This window comes from Hyaena hyaena, unplaced genomic scaffold (genome assembly GCF_003009895.1).
Source record: "Hyaena hyaena isolate Hyena2069 unplaced genomic scaffold, ASM300989v1 scaffold_76, whole genome shotgun sequence".
In the NCBI taxonomy this organism is placed as follows: domain Eukaryota; kingdom Metazoa; phylum Chordata; class Mammalia; order Carnivora; family Hyaenidae; genus Hyaena; species Hyaena hyaena.
Genome location: NW_024080709.1, coordinates 969,228 through 989,695, shown reverse-complemented (window position 1 = coordinate 989,695; position 20,468 = coordinate 969,228). Strand labels below are relative to the sequence as shown.

At 44.7% G+C, this 20,468-nt stretch overlaps 1 protein-coding gene across 1 annotated transcript in view; it reads left to right on the top strand.

Annotated features, from left to right (window-relative positions):
• The first annotated feature begins 4,496 nt into the window (after positions 1-4,496).
• Positions 4,497-20,468, top strand: part of BMERB1 (bMERB domain containing 1) — a 129,155-nt gene continuing 113,183 nt past the window's right edge. The window contains exon 1 of the mRNA XM_039233547.1: positions 4,497-4,754. Coding sequence (XP_039089478.1) covers positions 4,649-4,754 — 106 coding nt within the window. The 5' untranslated portion in view covers positions 4,497-4,648. The remainder of the gene's footprint in view (positions 4,755-20,468) is intronic.

The following is a 20,468-nucleotide window of genomic DNA, read 5'->3' as shown; positions in this document are numbered from 1 at the left end:
TACTGACTGGGCACGGGGGTCTCCTTAAAGGGTAATGAAATGCCTGGGAACTAGATAGAGGTGGTGGTTGTACAACACCGTGAAAGGACAATAGTACTGAGTTACTCACTTTAAAATGGTTAACTTTAGGGGCGCCTGGGTGGCTTAGTCGGTTAAGCATCTGACTTTCACTTAGGTCATGATCTCGCGGTTCGTGGGTTCGAGCCCCGCGTCGGGCTCTGTGCTGACTGCCAGCTCAGAGCCTGGAGCCTGTTTCAGTCTGTGACTCCCTCTCTCTCTCTGACCCTCCCCTGCTCACGCTGTCTCTCTCTCTCTCTCCTAGAAATAAATAAAACATTAAAAAAAAATTTTTAAATGGTTAACTTTAGTTTACTGTGAATTTCACCTCAAAAAAAAAAATGTGATAGAGTTGAACTTAGTGCTTTCGGGTCTTAATGTATGTTTCCACTGCAAGAGAATAAAGACATTCTTCTTATATGATCTTACACATTTTAAACATTTCACTCTTTCTCACTCAGCTGTTTCATGGACCTGGAGTCTGTGTGTATATATGATAGGAAGTACAAGGGTGACATTTTAATTTTAGTTTTCCATCATCTCACTACCATTTAGTGAGTGGCCGATCCTTTCTGTACTGATTCGTAATACCTCCTCGGTCATAAGGTCAACTTTCCAAATATGGGGGAGGGGTCTATTTGGGGGCTCTTGGTTTTTGGTATCTGCTAGCTACGTTCTTCCTACCTGTTCATTTCCTCACCATTGTCTTGCCTATTCTTAATGCTTAGGTTTATTTTATTTTATTTTTTATTTTAGAGAGAGAGAGAGAGAGAGAGAGTGTGTGTGTGTGTGTGTACATTAATGGGGGAGGGGCAAAGGAGGAGAGAGAGACTCTCAAGCTTAGCGTGGAGCCTGATGTGGGGCACGATCCCACAACCCTGGAATCATGACCCAAGCCGAGATCAAGAGTAAAATGCTCTCTGACTGAGCCACCCAGGCTCCCCATAGCCCTTGGTTTGTCTATGTAATTTTAGGGTCAGCTTGCCAAGTTTATTTTGAGGTCCTACTCCTTATTGGTATTTCAAATACACTAGTAACTGAAGAGAACTGCCATCTTTATGAAACTGATTCTTTTGTTCCCTTGAACGTGACATATCTATCCCTTCATTTTTTTTTTTTTGGTTGCTTAATAACACAACACAAAATTAATTGATTAATTAATTGTCTCGGTTGACACAAAATAATAGTTTCCTCTTTAAAGGTTTATAGGATTTTTTTGCTATTATGATTATATCCTTTAATTTTGATTAATAATGTTCAGAAATATTACTCTTTATGTATGTTTATCTTGTGTCCAAAAACTTAGTCTTATTAATTTTAATAGCTTATATGTAGATTTGCTTGCATTTTTATGGAGGCAATTATAGTGTCTGAAAAAGAAACTTGTTTTTTGTGTTTCAATTCTAATGCTTCATTTCTTTTCGGGATCTCCCAAAATGGGGATGGTAAGCATTCTTGCTTTGTGCCTGACCTTAATAATCAGGCACAGAGGTTCAACAGTAAATGTAATCTTTGCTGTTGACTTTTGATAATTACTCTCTAGAAGGCTAAGGAGATTATCTTCTATTCTTAATTGCTAAGAAAAAAAAGATAGACATATATGACTGCTAATTTTTTTCAAATGCTTTTTCTGTATCCATTAAGGTAATCAGTTTTTTCTTTTAAGCTGTTAATATGGTATATTATATCAATACATTTTCTGATATTGGGTCATTGCTACATTTTGGGAATGTTCATGGTGTATTTTATTTGTTCATGATGTATTTTAATATTTAGAGTTTTTCTACCCGTGTTTATAAGGTGAGCTCACTCTAGAATTCTTTAAAAAATTCTTTTAATGTTTACTTAGTTTTGAGAGAGAGAGACAGAGTGTGAGCAGGGGAGGTGCAGAGAGAGAGGGAGATGCAGATTCCAAAGCAGGCTCCAGGCTCTGAGTTGTCATCACAGAGCCCCATGCAGGGCTCAAATCCACAGACCGCAAGATCATGACCTGAGCCAGAGTTGGATGCCTAACCAACTGAGCCACCCAAGTGCCCCCATAATTAATTCTTTTACTGTGCCATTTTAATCTAGTTTTGATATCAAGGTCATATGTTGTCCTCATAAAAGGAGCTCTGAAACAATTTTTATGAAATAAGGACTATCTGTTATTTTGTTTAACTTCACCTACAGAACTGTTTGGGCCCAGTGCCCAAACAGTGGGACTGAGTAGGAAAATAAATTTTTATATTAAGAATCCAGTTTTTGTAATGACTATTAACTCATTTTTAAAATTTCTTAAACATATTTTAGTAGTTTGCTACTTAAAGAAAGTTATCTATTTCAGCCAGTTGAAAAAAAACCTTCTGTATTTGTATTATGTGTCCCTTTTCATTCTTAATGTTACTCATGAGATGCCTATCCTGCTGAGTGTTATGAAGTTTGACTTCTTTATTAGTGTTCCATCCCCCACCCCCAACCCAAGGAATCAGCTTTTGGTTCTGCAGATCTTCCCTCTTGCTTCTTGGTTGTCTATTTCTTCAATGTGTGCTCTTATCATTATTCTTTTCTTTTTTCTACTGCACAGGTTTTATCTGTTCTTCTTTATTCAAGTATTTTCAGTTGAACACAACCCATTTTTGTAAAACCATTTTAACCATTTTTTGAGTGTATAGTCAGTGGTATTAAATTCATGAATTTTTGTGCAGCTATCGCCACCCTCCATCCCTAAAATTCTTTACATCTCATAGAACTGCAAATCTATGACCACTAAACAATAACTCTCGATTTTTTTCCTCCCCCAACCTCTGGCAACCACTATTCTACCTTCTTTTCTTTATGATAGTTGACTGCTGTAAATACATTCTGTAAGCAGCATCACACAGTACCTGTCTTTTTGTGACTGGCTTACTTCACTTAGCATAATGCCCTCGAGATTCATCCATGTTGTAACATATTGCAGACTTTCCTTCCTTTTTAGGGCTTAATAGTATTCCACTGTCTGGATAGACCATGTTTTGCTTATCCATTCATCCTAACCCATTTATTTTATTGCTTTAAGTTTATCTATTTAGAGAGAGGGAGAGAGAGCAAGCAGGGAGGGTCAGAGAGAGAGGGAGAGAGAAAATCCCAAGCAGGCTTCTGTCAGCACAGAGCCCAATGTGGGGCTCGAACTCATGAACCATGAAATCATGACCTGAGACAAAACCAAGAGTCGGACACTTAACCAACTGAACCACCCAGGCACCCCTAAACCCGCTTATTTTTATTCTTACTTTTTTAAATGCATGCATTTAAGGCTATTCCTTACTTCTATCAAAACTTACAAGTTTTGATACATGGTACTCTCCTGGTTATTCAGTTCTAAATATTTTATGATTCTCATTGTTATTTCAGGTTTTCTCTCATGGACTATCTAGAAGTTCGTTATTGATAATAATTTTTTAAGGACACTTACAACAGGTGGCCAAATAGCTTTCTTAAACATCTGGGCCATTCTACACTTCCACAAACCATGGGGCACCAAACATTGCCCCATATGACATCTTAAAAGCAAAACACCAAACAACAATCACCTTATATCCTATAGTGCTTTTTCGAACCCTCCTAACATACAAAACGCCGTATCTATCTAAGAAGTCCGTATAATAAGGAAGCTGAGTCTGGATTCAGCTTCTGACCAGGCTACTTGGTAAGTGTGGGACTTGGGGCACATCATCTTTTTACAACCAGTTTCATCCTCTGTAAAACAAGGCCAACAAAACAGCATCCGTTTCACACAGTTATTAGGAAGGGTTTAGCACCGAGCCATTGTTCAATAACTGTTATTAATTGTATCCATCTAGCTGCTCATTTTACTTTGTACTTATAATGCTGCCATGCTTTGTTAGTAAGATAACACTCTCCTCCCCCCACACCCCTCAAGTTTCTGGAAAGTAAAGACCCCTGTTCCAAACAGCTTTGCTATAATTGTGTCCAAAATATGTTCAGGTCTCTCTCAAGTTCATACAAACACACAGTGTCCACATAGGCACCCACATAACAAGGCTGTCCCATTTCATATTCAAGTTATCCACGCAGACGCAAACCACAGAGGTTCTCACAAAAATGCGCTCAGGTCCACACTCAGGCTTCAGCACACTCCCCACAAAGATGGATCCATCGCCCACAGCTAGAGACGCGCTCGCAAATCCCACTCAAAACCTAGCAGGCGGATGACAGATCACAAGCTGCGCCCAGTGCCCAGGCAAGGAAGGCATCGCCACCGGTTCCAGCATGCGCAGGGGCCTTGTTTTTACTTCCTTTGAGTTGGTTCTATTTTAGTTGTTGTTTTTGTTGTTCTTCTTAGAGTTATCACCTGCCCCCTGTTCTCCTTACCCAGCCCCCAGGTCCCCCCCGCAACGCCGCCCGTCTCCATTGCGCATGCGTCTTGCATCCCTCCGCCTTCTGGGTACCAGTCCGCGCTCCCCAGCCCTGGCGGCGGAAGAGATGGAGCAGCGTCACGAGCGCCCGGCCCCTTAAAACGCTGCTGGCTGGAGCCACCTCCCTCCCTGCAGCCCGCGGCGGGGATGGAGTAGAGGGGGACCCGTCGACCCGGCCGCGGCGATCAGCGATGGAGTTAAAGCAATCTTTGTCCACCCATCTGGAAACCGAGAAGCCTCTGAGGCGCTATGGGGCGGTGGAGCAGACGGCATGGACAGCGGAGGGACTCGGGAGAAGTGAGTACTCGGCTGGAATGGGGGGACAGTTGGGGAGCCGTGTGCCGGAGCTGGTGGTCGCGGGAGCGCGGGGAGGGCAGGGAGCGGACCGAGGGGAGCGCCCCCGCAGCGGGGCTCTCGGCGCGGGGGGGATGCGCAGCGCGGCGCAGCGCCGCGCTCTCCCGCGAACAAAAGGGGACCCTCCGGGTTGGGCTTCACCGGGAGGCTCGGTACATCGCGAGGCAGCAAGCCGGGAGCCTGCGGTGGTAGTCGCCGATCCGTTAGCTCGCAGCTGGTCTTGGAAAGTAGGGTCTTACCGGCAGCCGGGAGAGAGGAGTCGGTTCCCCGCCCGGGATGCGCTAGGACGCTGGAGCCGTTGAACCAACCTGGAAAGCGCCCACGTCCCTGGAGAGGGGGGAGTGTCCGCTGGGTTTCTGCCGCGTTTCTCCCCCGGCGCGAGGTTCAGGGCACACCTGAAATCCCCGGCGTTTATTACCCCGCCTTCTCGCGGGTCGCGGGTGGGAGGTGAAGGGTTAGGGGAAGGTTAACCCTGTGCACACCCTTCCCCTCTCTCCCTCGACTCATTCAGTCTTTGGTTTGGGTACAATCCTAGAAGGCACTTCTGAAACGGGCCGATATTATTTGCCGAGTCTCCCTACGGTATTTTGGCGTGAACACCGTTTACAAATGAGCGAAGGATTTTTTGGTTTTTAATTAATAGGACGCGGTGGTTAAAACTCGTTCTTTCAGAGTATACGGGCAGCCGCAAGGGCTCCCGGGTCACCAGACCTCCCTGCAAACCCAGGCGCTTTCCGGCGCTCCTGCCCTCCCTTGCCTTGGTTGCACGGTGCATCCTGCCGGGCAGGGAAGGGCTTCTCACCCTTCTCAAGGACCCTCAGCCTCCTGCCTTGGCTCTGGGTAACCATGCTCAGTACCAATTGCAGAGCTGTGTTGGACCAAAGTATTGTGAATGTGCTCTCTCTCTCTCTGTCTCTCTCTCTCTCTCTCTCTTTTTTTTTTTGTCTTGACCTGGTAGAAGATCGCATGTGTTTGCATGCGTGAGTGTGTGTGTGTGTGTGTGTGTGTGTCCTTTCTCTATACCTGTGATTACAAATTCAGAAAATCTTCCCCGAATGGCTCAACTGTACTCTGGTTCTCAAGGGTTCAAGTTGAAATCACAATTAAACGTCTTGGTTCTGCACCTGGAACCCATAGTGTCCCAACCTTTTCTTTCTCCTTTTAAAATCTGGGTCCTTCCTCCTGTTTTCTGCTTTCAAAATCCTTTGGCTTTGGCACACTGGCCTGACACAAAGGCTGAGGGTCTCTGCCTCCCACAAGCTCAGAATAACCCCCACAATGGCTGTCTTTTATTGATAGATTGCCAGGCACCAGGTCCCGTGCTAAGAACTTTAAAGGCATCATCTCGTTTAACCCCCGGGGCCACCTCCTGAGGTGACTATTACAACTTCCTTCCATAGGTGGAGAAACGGGTTTGCCAGGCGCTGTGACCATTAGGCTTCAGAGCCTGAATTTGAACCCAGCTTTGTTAGACCCCAGGGCCCCTTTCTGCTTTTCACATGAGGATTTATTGCTTTCACAGTTTCAGGAAGATTTCTCGATCTATTGAGAGAGTCCTGGAACACACACAGTGATTTTACAAATATGTGGTCACCCTGTTGGTGTCTGGAGCTCCCAGTGGCCTTGAAGGAATGCCAGGTCCTTGCAGAGTAGAAGCTGTATTCAAATAAGGCCTGGGTTTGAATGCTGGCTCTGCCCCTGGCTGGCGATGTGACTGACTTTAGGCAATCTTACTAAGCCTTACTTTGCCTCTGTGGTCTGAAATGGAGTTGGTAACAGTACCTACTTTATAGCTTATCTGTGAATACTCAAGAGAATGTATGGAGAGCTCAAGGTAAGTGCTCAGTACCTGTGGCTGCTCCGATTGTTTTATCACTACGTCTGTACAAGGAACCTGCTTTCATTCTTTGCAAGCAACCCCATTACAGCAACACTCCCGACTAAAACTGCAGTGTTGGTCAATTGCCTAATAATCTTACAGCTTTTTATCTTCTCACTGTTTTATTAGGACAATACTCAAACGTACGGAGAAATTGCACTGAGCCCCCAACTGACAGCATTTTAGCTCTAAAATTTTTATCCTTCTGAATCTTAGGCTGCAAACTGTCAAAAGGCTGTCAGAAAGGCTTTCTCATCTCCTGTGTTCCAAGCCATCAAAGGCTCTGACTTTTGCTTCCTATTCACATACAAACCACAGTTTCTGATCTCCTTTTGCATGGGTCCCCAAATCTGTTTTTTTCTCCTGTGTATTCAAACTTGAAATCTTCTTAAGACATTGATCCATTTTGATTCTTAAATCTAGGACTGTTACCTTTAGAAAGTTTTGATCTCTGGACTCTTTGCAGCTTGGCCTTTTTTGATCCAAGTGGCTTTTTTTTTTTTTTAACTCCCTCTCAACTTCCTTGGGATCTATGGTTATCTATCATAACCATAACATCAGCAACCTTCATTTATTTATTAATGAAGTGTGAAAATTAGTATTATTGATTCTATGGAATAAATATTGCCAAGCCAATGAAAGTTGTAATGCTTGAAATGCCCGGAGGAAGGGCCCACTAAAAAGAAACTAAGCTCGGGGCGCCTGGGGGGCCCAGTTGATTAAGCATCCAACTGCAGATCAGGTCATGATCTCAAGGTCTGTGAGTTCGAGCCTGGAGCCTGCTTTGGATTCTATGTCTCCCTTTCTCTCTCTGCCCCTCCCCCACTTGTGCTCGCTCTCATGCGCGTGCTCTCTCTCTCAAAGATAAACATTAAAAAATAAAATAAAAATAAAAAGAAGCTAAGCTTGGAGTGCCTGACTGGCTCAGTTGGTAGAGCGTGTGACTTTCCATCTCGGGGTCATAAGTTCAAGCTCTGCTTTGGAAAAAGGAGGAAAAAATTGCAGAACCTGTCATTTTCAGTATAAGTTGTATTAACTGCTGTCTTTAATTTTAATTATAGTTGTTTTAATGTTTACTTATTTATTTTGAGAGAGAGAGAGTACGAGCAGGGGAGGGGCACAGAGAGGGAGACAGAGAATCTCAAGCAGGCTCCAGGCTCAGCCCAGAGCCCGACATGGGGCTCAATCTCATGAACCAGGAGATCATGACCTGAGCCGAAATCAAGAGTAGGATGCTTACCCGACTGAGCTACCCTGGTGCCCTTATTTTAATTATTGTTTTTAGATGGAAGATATGTATAGTATAGTAGCAAAGAATGAGAGTTTTGAAATCAGGTTAAATGGCTCCAACCCAGCTCTAACACTTTGTTGCTTTGACACCCTGGGAAACTGCTGAACCTCTCTGTGTATCAGTGACCTCATCTGTAAAATGGGGACATATTGGTTTGAGATCTTGGGAGCTTCCTTGAAACTGCTCCCCCACCCCTCCCCATACATGGAAAGACAAAAAAGGCAATTCCCGATGGGTAGGTGGTAGGTTTAATAAGCAAGGAAATTCACAGGTGGCTGCAAGAGGAGTAGATCTCTGTACCTGCTTGCCAGAATATTAAAGGTTTTTACAGAGGCCAGAACAGGGTTCAGCATGTATACTTCCGGATGGTCTATGCAACACCTTATTCTCTCAAGGCTGTGTCCTTGGAGTGGCTCCTGCTGGGAGAATACTTGTACATTTCAAGGACGAGGGAGGGGGTGAGGAGTCTCCACCTGCCTCCTGGGCCAGCTCTTGGGTCAAATGGCGGTCATGTCTTCTCCATAACCTCCCCCAAAGGGATAATATTATAAGGACCCCTTCAGGCTGCCGGGAGGGTTAAACAGGATAATGCATATAATGCATTTAGCACAGAGCCTGGCACACTGTAAGAGCTCGATCAGTGCTGAATGGTTGTCATAATAGGACATAAGCGGACCGCGCCCAGTAGCATTGGAGAAGATGATTCCAAGCTTACCAGTCAGTTCTTTCTTGTGTCTGTTGCTTTGTAAATTGCAGATGATTGTGCATATACCACCTTCCTCCTCACGGGAATGCCTGAGGGACTGGCTTTTGAACCCTTGAAAACCACCTGGCATTTTTTCCTTCAAGAAAAATTCCAAGCAATTGCTCCCATCCCCCTTAGACAGCATTTTCCCACTAGCAGAGAGTTACTGTTTTCTTTGTTTTTTTTCTTTTTACTCAGTTGGAAAATGGATAGTGACATTTCGGTGTGGCTCGATGTATAAAAATATTGCTTTCAACCAGCTATAATTAATTGAGGGAGACACAGACACAAGGTGACTTTTGAAAAAGCACAGAGCTTTCTTAAAGCAGAGTTGTCTGTGGCTGTAGCCATTTCTAGATAGATTGGAATGTACTGTAAAGGGTGATGGAGATTTTGGACAGGGGAAATGTGGGGTGGGGGAGGGTGGCACAGGACGGGAGGAAACGCCATGAGAGGTAAAAGCAGTGGCAGAAGCACAGAGGTAAAGTGCTGAGAGTAGGGGATTGGAATAAAGTGGAAAACGCAATCACCAAGGGTGGGGACTATTATTTAAAAGTCTTGCGAGTCTGGCTAGCAAGCAGATCTTAGCACCGGCCAGTGTCTCTGGTTTCACAAACGGCATGGAGACTGAAATAATATGGTTTGCCAGCAATCCACATAATCAATCGATTCTTGGGAACGCTTTTGTGTTCCTTTCATCTGGCTGATTAAATATGCTAATTTCATTATCTCCATTTTATTCTGTTCTGCCATTATTTCCTAATTACAGAATAGTATGTGCAAAATGACTGTAATCTGCTCCCTTCCCCCTCCCATTTATTCATTCAATAAATAGGTACTGAGTGCTTTGTAAGTACCAGGGGGTGTTGTAAGGGCCGAGGATACAGTGTTGGGCAAGACAGACAAGGTTCCTGCCCACGGGGAGCTTCTATTCAGGAAAGAGTAGGCATCGGATAATACATAGGCAAACAAATAGTGTAGTTCAAATGATAAGTGTTACATGCAAATTAATAGGGGACGGATTTTTCCATCTCACGGTCAGGAAATGCTTCTCTGTGAAAGTGATATTTTGCCAGTAAATGTCAGGGATCAATTGCAAAGGCTCTTGCTGTGTTAGAGGAAGAGACAGACGGCCAGGGTGGCTGGCACCAAGGGAGTCAGGGAAGGGATTGGGGATGAGTCAGGGAAGAGATTGGGGATGAATCAGAGAGGACGCAGACTGGGTACTGTCTTGTAGACTGTGGTTACAAAAAAAAAAAAAAAGTATGGATTTTATTCCCATTGCAGGAGAACTGTGGCAGAGTGTTAAGCGGGAGACTGACACGAGCCGGGTTTGGTTTTCAAAGGTCACATCAGCTCCTGGATGGAGAATAAGGCCACCAGGGCAAGTGAGGGCGGTCAGCGCAATTATCCTTTGCTGTAGTCCTGATTCTTTCCTAATCAGTCCCATTTATAAGTGGTGGGGATTTCCTTGAACGTGAAGGGTATGACAAGGGGTAGGGGCAGCTCGGGATGTCTTGCGGGAGGCCGTGCTCCGGGTTAAGGTTGAGGAGATGTGACAGTCTCTGCCATATGCTGGACGGGAGGCAGACTGGAAATTGTCACAGCAGGAAGGAGATTATAAACATCATAGTATCTAGTGTGTACTTAAAACAAACCCAGTTATTACGTTTCTCTGTTCATACTGTTGTTTCATATCCTTCTTACTTGTTAACTGAAGGAAGAACTATTTGTGCCTATTCTTTGTCTCTGATTAGTTATTAAAGACTTATTAATAATAATAGTAGTTCATGAGTTCTAGCTGTGAACTTGGACTTATTCAATTCTTGTAACAACCCTATTAAGTCAGCTGGATTCTTTTCTTTTTAAGTGTTTATTTTTGAGAGAGAGGAAGCAGGGAGGGGCAGAGAGAGAGGGAGACACAGAATCTGAAGCAGGCTCTGGGCTCCCAGCTGTCAGCACAGAGCCCAACATGAGGCTCAAACCCACGAACCCATGAGATCATGACCTGAGTCGAAGTTGGAGGCTTAACCCACTGAGCCACCTAAGCGCCCCAGATTCTTAGTCCGCTTTTACAGATGGGGGCATTGGGGCTTTGGAGGTTAAACAACTTGCCAAAGGTCACAGAGCTGATACGTAGCCCAGCTGGAGCCCAATCTGAGGCCCCCATGTGACTGTAAATGGTCCTCGCCATTGCCTGTTATCCAAGCAGTGTTAGATGTTGCAGAGATTAGAGATAAGACACAGCCCCCACCCTTAAGAAGCTTACAGATCTGGGGAGTGTGGAGACACAGATGTAAGGAACAGCATGAACTGTAATACCAGTAAAATGAAACAAACACTCAGTGAAGGGACAGTGGGGAAACAAGAGGAAGAAGAGCTAAACTCTTACTGGGGGACCCCAGAGCAACAGCGAGGGATATTAGCACTGGGCATGAAGGCTAAGCAGGGTTTCCATAGGTACAGGAGGAGAGAAGGGCATTTCAGGTGAGCTGCCAGCCCCAGGCAGGCAGGTGGAAATCTCTCAGGCCAGGGTCCATGCATTAGCTTCCACCCCCCTGTTTATTTCCCTTTGGCTCTTGCATCCTGAGACTCAGGGTCTGCCTGGTTCACTGATGTGAATCATCTGTTACCCGGACGAGCCTGTGGGTTAGAGACCAGCACAGGCAGAGGCTATTTGGCATCGCTGCTCAGGTCAGCATTCACAAAGCTCCCCCGGGGGTGCTGACCATGCAGGGCATTCATTCCTTCGCTAGTCACTTACTCAGCAGGCTTGAGCTCCTACTGTGTGCTAGCCTCAGAGGTACAGAGAGGAAAAGGACCCAGACCCCACCCTTAAGGAGCTCTCTGGCTGCCTGTGTTCCTGGCCTCCCTCTGCAACATCCTTGCCTTGTGATCTTGGGCCAGTCGCCTCCCTTCCCTAGACCTCAGTTTCCCCCTCTGAAAAATGGAAGTGTACTTAATACCACTGCACTGTACACTTTGAAACGGCTAACATGGCATATTTTATGTTATACATATTTTGCCCCAATAAAAATTGTGTTATTACATTGTTTTAAAAAAGTGAAATAAAAAAGGTATATTTAATATACAGGTATGTTCATGTAATGGCACAGAATATACTAGGTTTAAGTGGTAGCACCGAGGGATGGTTCTGGGGTCTCAGAGTAAAAGTGGTTGTTTTTTTTAAATAAATTAAAAAACAGTATTTACTTTTGAGAGAGCAAGAGAGTGGGGGAAGGGCAGAGAGACAGGAGACAGAAGAACCGAAATGGGCTCTGTGCTGATAGCAGAGAGCCTGATGTGGGCTCAAACCCTCAAACCGTGAGATCATGACCTGAGCCAAACCGACTGAGCCACCCAGATGCCCCAACGGTGGGTCTTGAAGTAGCCTGAAAACATGAACAGTATTTCATCACTGATTCAGAGGAACAGCATTCCAGGCAGAGGGAACAGCCCCTGCGAAGAAACAGACATGAAACAGCACATGTGACCTAGGAAACGTATTAGTGATGCTTGCTAGGCTCTGAACGCATGAGGGAGACAAGAGCAGAGCAGGAAGCGAGTGCACTTTGAAGCCCAGGGGTAAGTCCATAGAAGGCTGGATGTAGAAGGCTCAGCTTCCTATTGAGTCAAACTTTCCTGCAGGGTCCAAAGGGGTGGCTAAGAACCAGACTCCTACAATAAGTTTGTTTGAATGAATCAGAGTCAGACTTGCTAAAACTTATTTTTTAGTTAAAATGCCTTTAGGGCCACCTGGGTGGCTCAGTCGGTTGGCCATCCAACTTTGGCTCAGATCATGATCTCATGGTTTGTAGGCTGGAGCCTCACATCAGGCTCTGTGCTGACAGCTCAGAGTACACTTTGTACTCTGGAGCCTGATTCGGATTCTGTGTCTCCCTCCCTCTCTGCCCCTCCCCTGCTGACACACACACAACTCTCTCTCTCTCTCTCAAAAACAAATATTTAAAAATTTAAAAAAATGCCTTTAATACACAGGGACTGTTAAAGGAGAAAACAAATTATTCTAACGGAAGTAGAAGGGAATGATTATAAGAAATAATGTGCCCTCTCGTGGGGATGAGCACTGGGTGTTATATGGAAACCAACTTGACAATAAACTATTAAAAAAGGGAAAAAAATGAAAATAGAACTACACTAAAAAAAAAAAAAAAAGAATGTGCCCTGGACACTTCCTGTCTGCCCGCTGCAAGCATGTGTTTACACACATCCTCTAATTCACTCCTTAGAAAACACCCTGGGATGTGAGGTGCATAGAGATATTGATGGCTTTTTACAGATGAGGAAACGATGCTCAGAGAGGTCAAGCGACTTGCCCAGGGTCACTCTGCCAGTAGGTGTCAGAGCTGGAACTTGAGCCCAAGCATGGGTGACAGTGCTGCTGTCTTTCTCATCTCCCAGGATTGCTTGGGACTGCCATTAATTCAGACAGCTAAGGTCCATTAGTGTTTCTAGTACGTCTTTGTGTTTCTTTGTACTGGTTATGTTCTCTGGCTCATTAATTTCCTTTTCCATGACACTTGTGTCCCTTGGACACTTGAGGACGACATCTCACTACTTCCCAGTGCCTTCAGGGTGAAATAGGAGCGAGTGTGGTAACTACAGAATGCGTTCGTGGAAATTCAGCAGGAAGAGCTTTTCTGTTTGGAGGATGAGGTGTAGCTTCCCAGACAAAGGCTTTCTTTAGGTGATCAAGAAAGACTTGGACAGTATAGGGACAGATTAGTGTGGTGTTTGAGAGTTTAGGCTCTGCCTCCATTTGAGTCCTGAATTTGCCCCTCATTTGCTGGGTGATCCTGGGCTGCTTCCTTAACCTCTCTGAAGTTCAGTCTTCTCATCTATTTAATGGAGATAATAGCAGGATGTAATGAAGATCCAAGGAGAAAATATGTGAAAGCCCTTGGCATGGAGCCCATGGCAAATGGGGGAGATGGTGTTGATGGAACAGGACATAAAGTGAGCCATGACTGGGTATATTTAGACAACCAGAGAGAAAGAGGGAAGTGAAAGTGGGTGGAAAAGAACGGGGGCGACAAAGCGTGTGGCGATTGCTGGAGGCATGCATGAACGTAGCTGCGTCAGAAGAGTCACGAGGTGTGAGGCTGGTTGAGCAGGGTCATAGGCGTGGCCAGATGAAACGTGACAGGTGTCTGGAGCAGGTCAAGGGATAGAGCTGAAGAAAGTAGCGTTTTAGGAAGACTTGTCTGACAGTGGCTGCACACTGCATGGCAGGGCAAGGGCCCTGGGGGTAAGAAGACCAACCAGGAGGGTTCTGGAAGCATCCGATCACGAGGTCACGTGTGCTGTCTAAAGCAGTGGCAGTGGGTGAGAAGGAAGGGGCTAGGTATCCCGAAGGGAGAAGACAGCAGCAGTTGATTCCAGATGGGAAAGAAAGGCCACGTGGCAAGCAGGGAACATCGGTGTGATTAGCCTGGGGTCTGAGGAATTAAATATACTGTAATCAGTCCTGCCCATTCTCACTTTCAATAGGGCTTCAAGAGCCCCAGGGATTGTGGGTATGGGGAGAATAGTGACCCCCCAACATTTGCATAGCACTTTCTAATTTAGATTCTTCCCGTGTTTTTCCGTTTACCGTTTACAAGAAAGGGCCAAGAGCTAGAGTCATCCTGCTCCTTTGGGTGTGGGTAAACAGGTCAGGGACTCACCCCAGGGAAGGGGCACAGCCAGTGGGGACTGGAGGAGGATCTAACCGTCAGGCTGCTCGCACTAGAGCATGGTTTCCAGGCACATTTGTATTTGAATGACCTACGAATGACTGCATTACAAATGGCAAGAACTATGTCTGGATTCCATAACATCCACATTGGAAAATGACCACAGTGTGGGACGCTGATTATTCTGTTCCCTTGAAATTCTCAAGCAGGGAAGTCATTTGTTCATCCATTTGTCCATCTACCCATTGATTCCCTCATCCATTCAGTATGTATTTACTTTTGGCCTCTTTATATGCCAATTATTGGGTTAGGTTCTTGAGAATATGATAGCACTTTGAGTAGGATGTTTACAGCCCCTGCCTTCAAAGGGATTTAAGGTCTACTAGTAAAAATAGAGCTACTATATGATCCAGCAATCCCACTTCTGGGTATAAATGAAAACAAGATATTGAAGAGATAGCAGCACCGCCATGCTCGTCGCAGCATGATTCACAAGAGCTAAGATATGGAGATAACCTAAATGTCCATCAGTGGATGAATGGATAAAGAAGACATAGTCTATATATATATACAGTACAGTATTATTTTACCAGAAAAAAGAAGGAAATCCTGCCATTTTCCATTTGTGACAACATGATGGTCCTTGAGGGCATTATGCTAAATAAAAGAAATCAGACAGATACCATGTGGTATCACTTATATGTGGAATCTAAAATAAAGGAAAAAAATAAAAAGAATAAAAAGTCAAGCTCATAGAAATGTTTTTATGAGCCCAGGGAAGTGGCTGCCTGGGGACTAGGGTAGTGAGGGAAATAGACGTTAGTAGAAAGGGTACAAACTAGCAAGTTACGAGTCCATTCTGAGGATCTAATGTAAAATGTGGTGACTACAGCTGAGAATACTGTATCATATACTTGAAATTTTCTAAGAGAGTAGAACTTCCGTTTTCTCCAAACAACCCAGTAAAGAAATGGGCAGAAGATATGAACAGACATTTCCCCAAAGAGGACATCCAGATGGCCAAAAGACACATGAAACGATGCTCAGCATCCCTCCTCATCAGGGAAATACAAATCAAAACCACACTGAGATACCACCTCACACCAGTCAGAGTGGTAAAAATGAGCAAATCACAGAACTCTAGATGTTGGCAAGGATGTGGAGAAACGGGCACCCTCCTACACTGTTGGTGGGAATGTAACCTGGTGCAGCCCCTCTGGAAAACAGTGTGGAGATTCCTCAGGAAAATAACACTAGAACTCCCCTATGACCCAGCAATAGCACTGCTAGGAATTTACCCAAGGGATACAGTATTGCTGATGCATAGGTGCACTTGTACCCCATTGTTCATAGCAGCACTCTCAACAATAGCCAAAACATGGAAAGAGCCTAAGTGTCCATCAACGGACGAATGGATCAAGAAGATGTGGTTTATCTATACCATGGAATACTACATGGCCATGAGAAAGAATGAAATCTGGCCATGTGTAGCAACATGGATGGACCTTGAGGGTGTTATGCTGAGCGAAATAAGTCAGGCAGAGAAGGACAAATATCATATGTTTGCACGTATAGGAGGATTAGGAGGAACTTAACGGAGGACCATGGGGGAGAAGGAGGGGAAAAATAGTGGGGGAGAGGGAGGGAGGCAAACCATGAGAGACTCTTGAATGCTGACAAAAACTGAGGACTGATGGATGTAGGGGGGGGGGGAGATGGGCATGGAGGAGGGCACTTGTGGGGACGAGCACTGGGTGTTATATGGAAACCAACTTGACAATAAACTATTTGTAAAAAAAAAAAAAAAAAAGAACTTCCGTTTTCTCACCCATACACACAAGAGAAGTATGTGAGGTGATAGATGTGTTAATTCCTAGATAGTAGGAGTCCTCCACATGGTATCCCTGTAACAAATCGTAACGATGTATACTTTAAAGATCTTAAAGGGCGCCTGGGTGGCTCAATTAGTTGAGTGTCAGACTTTGACTCAGGTCATGATCTTGAGGTTTGGGAGTTCGAGCCCTGAGTCAGGCTCTGTGCTGATGCATCAGAGCCTAGAGTCTGCTTCGGATTCTGTGTCTCTCTCTCTTCCCCTCTCCTGCTCACGCTCTGTCTCTGTATCTCTCAAAAATAAATAAAAATTAAAAAAATTAAATATCCTACATTGTTATTGGTCAATTATACCTCAACCAAGCTGAGAAAAGGGGGTTTACTGGGAGCAGTCCCTGTTTCCTGTGGTGCCGAACCCAAGGACCAAGAGATGATGTCCTCTAAGTCCTTCGAAACAGGAACGAGGTCAATGTGCTGACCCGAAGCCCTCTTAGCTAAATGTTGCCCAGAAATTAATTCAGTAGTTTTGCTATTTGTGTATTTCTGAAAGCCCTTGGGAAGATGACTCCTGATAGGGTCAAACCATATTTTCTGGGCAAATCCAAGCACAATGCTATGATTCTGTCTTTGTTCGAGAACAGTGACCCTGGGTGGCACGTTCGTTGCTCGGTGCTGAAAGCCCAGCAGCTACCAAAATGGCCAGCACTGAGAAGCCTCTCATTCAATCAATAGTTGCCCAATCAGGTGGCTGTTAATCCACAAAGACCGAGGTGCAAATGATTTAATTGTGTTTTGTAAACCTCCGAAATCATCAGACAAAAGAATAAAGTTAGCTGGAGTCTTGGTCTGAATTGCTTGCCCATCTCCTGGTTTAGACCATTTGTTCCTGATACTGCAGTTAGATTACCGTGCTTTCCCGCTTTGAGGGAAAGAGGCAAGATTTTCAGACGAGATACAAAAATAACAGGAATAGGTAAGGTTACAGCTCACTGGCAGTACACTATCCCTCACACCTTTCTGGAACAACAGAAACAAAACCCAGCAGGGCCACATTAAAACACACTGGGCCATTAATTTCATGCAGAGAACCGAGTCATCCTAGATGCTACTGGTGGACTTGTTGCGTGTTCTAGCCTTTCTGGAAAGCAACTGGAAAACATCTATTAAAATTTAAAATGCTCCTATGCTTTGACCTACCAGTCTAGTCCTAGAATCCTGGGACTCTATCCAACAGGAACAAAAACACCAGCATACAAAGACGTATGTGCAAGAAAACAAAAGCGAAACAGGACACATAAGGAAGGCCCACCAATAGAAGACTGGTTGCACAAATGTGTGAAATGTGCTGGAGCCTTTAAAAAAGACAAAAGTAGAGCAATAATAAGTATCTTCAGAAGTATGGTTGAGGGAGGAAGCTGAGATCCAGGAAAATGTATGTAAGAGGATCTAATTTTTGAAAAGCAAAATTCTCTCTGTCTCTGTCTCTCTCTGTGTCTCTCTCTAGCACATGGAGTACGTAGCATCTCTGTGTGTGCGCGCATACGATCTTATTAGTAGAAGGATAACACAGAAGGATGGATAGTAAGTGGTTGCCATAGGCCACCCCAGGGAAGGGATTGGGGACAGGGCTGATGTGAGGGAAGGGCTGATGTGAGGGAAGGAAGAGGAGGTGGCAGTGGACAGCCAAGGAACAAAGAAAAAAAATACTTCACTCAAAAAAATCCTCTCATATTATCACACTTAGATGTTTGTGTTAAGGTATACATTTATGGGACAGGGGAAGAGGCATCCTAACTTTAGAAATGTTAAATGTTGGGGAGAGGGGTGTCTGGGTGGCTCAGTGGGTTGAGGGGTGTCTGAGTGGCTCAGTGGGTTGAGTGTCCAACTGTTGATTTCAGCTCAGGTCATGATCTCGTGGTTCATGAGATCGAGCCCTGCAGCGGGCTCCATGCTGGCAGTGCAGAGCCTGCTTGGTATTCTCTCTCTTCCTCTGCCCCTCCCCCACTGTTTTTCTCTCTCTCAAAATAAATGAACTTTAAAAAAAAATGTTGGGCAGAAATGTGGTCCTCAGAATTGAGGAGATAGAGTTTTATCTGATTTAATCTTCACTCCAACCCTGTAGATGAAGCATTGTGTGTGTGTGTGTGTGTGTGTTTAGCGAAGAGATGGAAATCTTGCCTCGTTGATCAATAGAGTAGGGATTTGAATCTAGACTGTCTGGTGAAGAAGTTTATGCCTTTCCCTTCTACAATTATTTGTAAATTTCCAAACACATTAAATTCCATTGGCATTTCATACTTTTTTTTTTTTTTAAGGAAAGGCATCTGCAATAGTTTGTGGAGCCCTATTTTAAGAATCTGGGTCATTGCCGTGTGGACCATGTTCCTTTAGATCTTCTCTCTTCGTGCTTCCCAGTTTCCCCTGGTGGTCTTCAGGGCTGAGAAGTGAAACCACTCACTCCCTATAGTCCTGGTCTCCAAGATGAATTTGGGAAATGGGCAATAATCAGCAGAGGAAGAGACATACCAGTCTTTCCTTAACTCGTGTTTTTATTCCTATGTTTAGTCTGCTCAGGTTGCCATAAAAAAAAGCCCATAAACTGGGTAGTTTTTATAACTCAATTTGTTTTATTTTATTTAATTTTAATTTTATTTTATTTTAGAGAGAGAGTGAGAGCGAGCACGTGAGCCGGGGAGAGGGGCAGAGGAAGAGAGAGAGAGAGAGAGGCTTAAGCAGGTCCATGTCGAGTGACCCCACGACCCTGGGATCATGACCTGAGCTGAAATCAAGTTGGATGCTCAACTGACTGAGTCACCAGAGGCCCCTACCTGATGGCTTTTAAAATACAGGAATTTTTTAATTTTTAAAATTTTTTTAAAAATTAAAATTTTCCTTTTTTTAAATGAAAAACATTTTAAAGTTTTTATTCATTTTGAGAGAGAAAGAGCATGAGCAGGAGAGGGGCAGAGAGAGGGAGAGAGAGAATCCCCAACAGTCTCCATACTATCAGCACGGACCCTGATGCAGGGCTTGATCCCATGAACCATGAGATTATGACCTGAGCCAAAATCACGAGTTGGATGCTTAACCAATTGAGCCACCCAAGCGCCCCGAGGGTTAGATTTTTAATGCATGGATTTGGGGGACGGGGAACAAAAATCTTCAGTCTGTAGCACCATCCTTAGCCCTGGAAGGAATGAAGACAGCTGACAATCAGACAGCTGTCCAGGCCCCACGCCAGGGGTGAAATGCTTTTTAGCAGGTGGCTCTTAAAAGGTGGCCATCATTTTGACAAGGAACAACGCTTATTCCCATTTTGGTTCTATGTGGTTCCTCTATACCTGCACACCAGGTGAGACCATTTCGCCCCCTAGGTGTTTGCAGGGCTGTGTTAATGCTGGAGACCTGCCGCTCACCGCAAGACCCATCCGTCTTCATCCTGTTTAAACAGACATAGACAAGGCGTCCCCGGAGCACATCCTGGTGGTTAAATCCGGTGCAAACGCCTTCTGCAAAGAGCGGCTCAGCCCCGGGACCAGGGCAGCCGGGCTGCGTTCCAAGAGCTAAGAGGTCCGCTTTCTTAGGGATCAGCTTTGCCTTAGAGCAGGGTTTTGTGATTTCCCAAATGCTTAGCCAGGACTAGGTTCGCTTTATATGTCTTCCTTCTCTATCGAGATTTTCTTTTCTTTCTCTTTTTTTTAACTGAGGTAAAACTCACCTACCATAAAATTACCCTCTCACCGCTTGAAAGGTACAAGTCAGCGGCATTTAGTACATTCAGTCTTGTGCAAGCACCACCTGTATGCACTTGCGAGAAACCTTGTACCCGTTCAAAAGTCCCTCCCCACACACCCCTTCCCCTAGTCCCTGGCAATTACTTTTTGTCTTTACGGACTTAACTATTCTGTGTTTTGTATAAATGAAATCGTACAACATGTAACCTGGCTTCTGTCACTGAGCGTGGTGTTTTTTTGTTTGTTTTTAAAAAGTGTTTATTTATGTTTGAGAGACAGCAAGTGGAGGAGGGGGAAAGAGACAGGAGGCAGAGGATCCGAAGGAGGCTCTGTTCTGACAACAGAGAACCCAATGAGGGGCTCGAACTTACGAACCTCAAGATCATGACCTGAGCCCATGTCTGACGTTTAACTGACTAAGCACCCTCAAGTGTAGTGTTTAAAATTTTTTTTAATGTTCATTTAATTTTTGAGAGACAGAG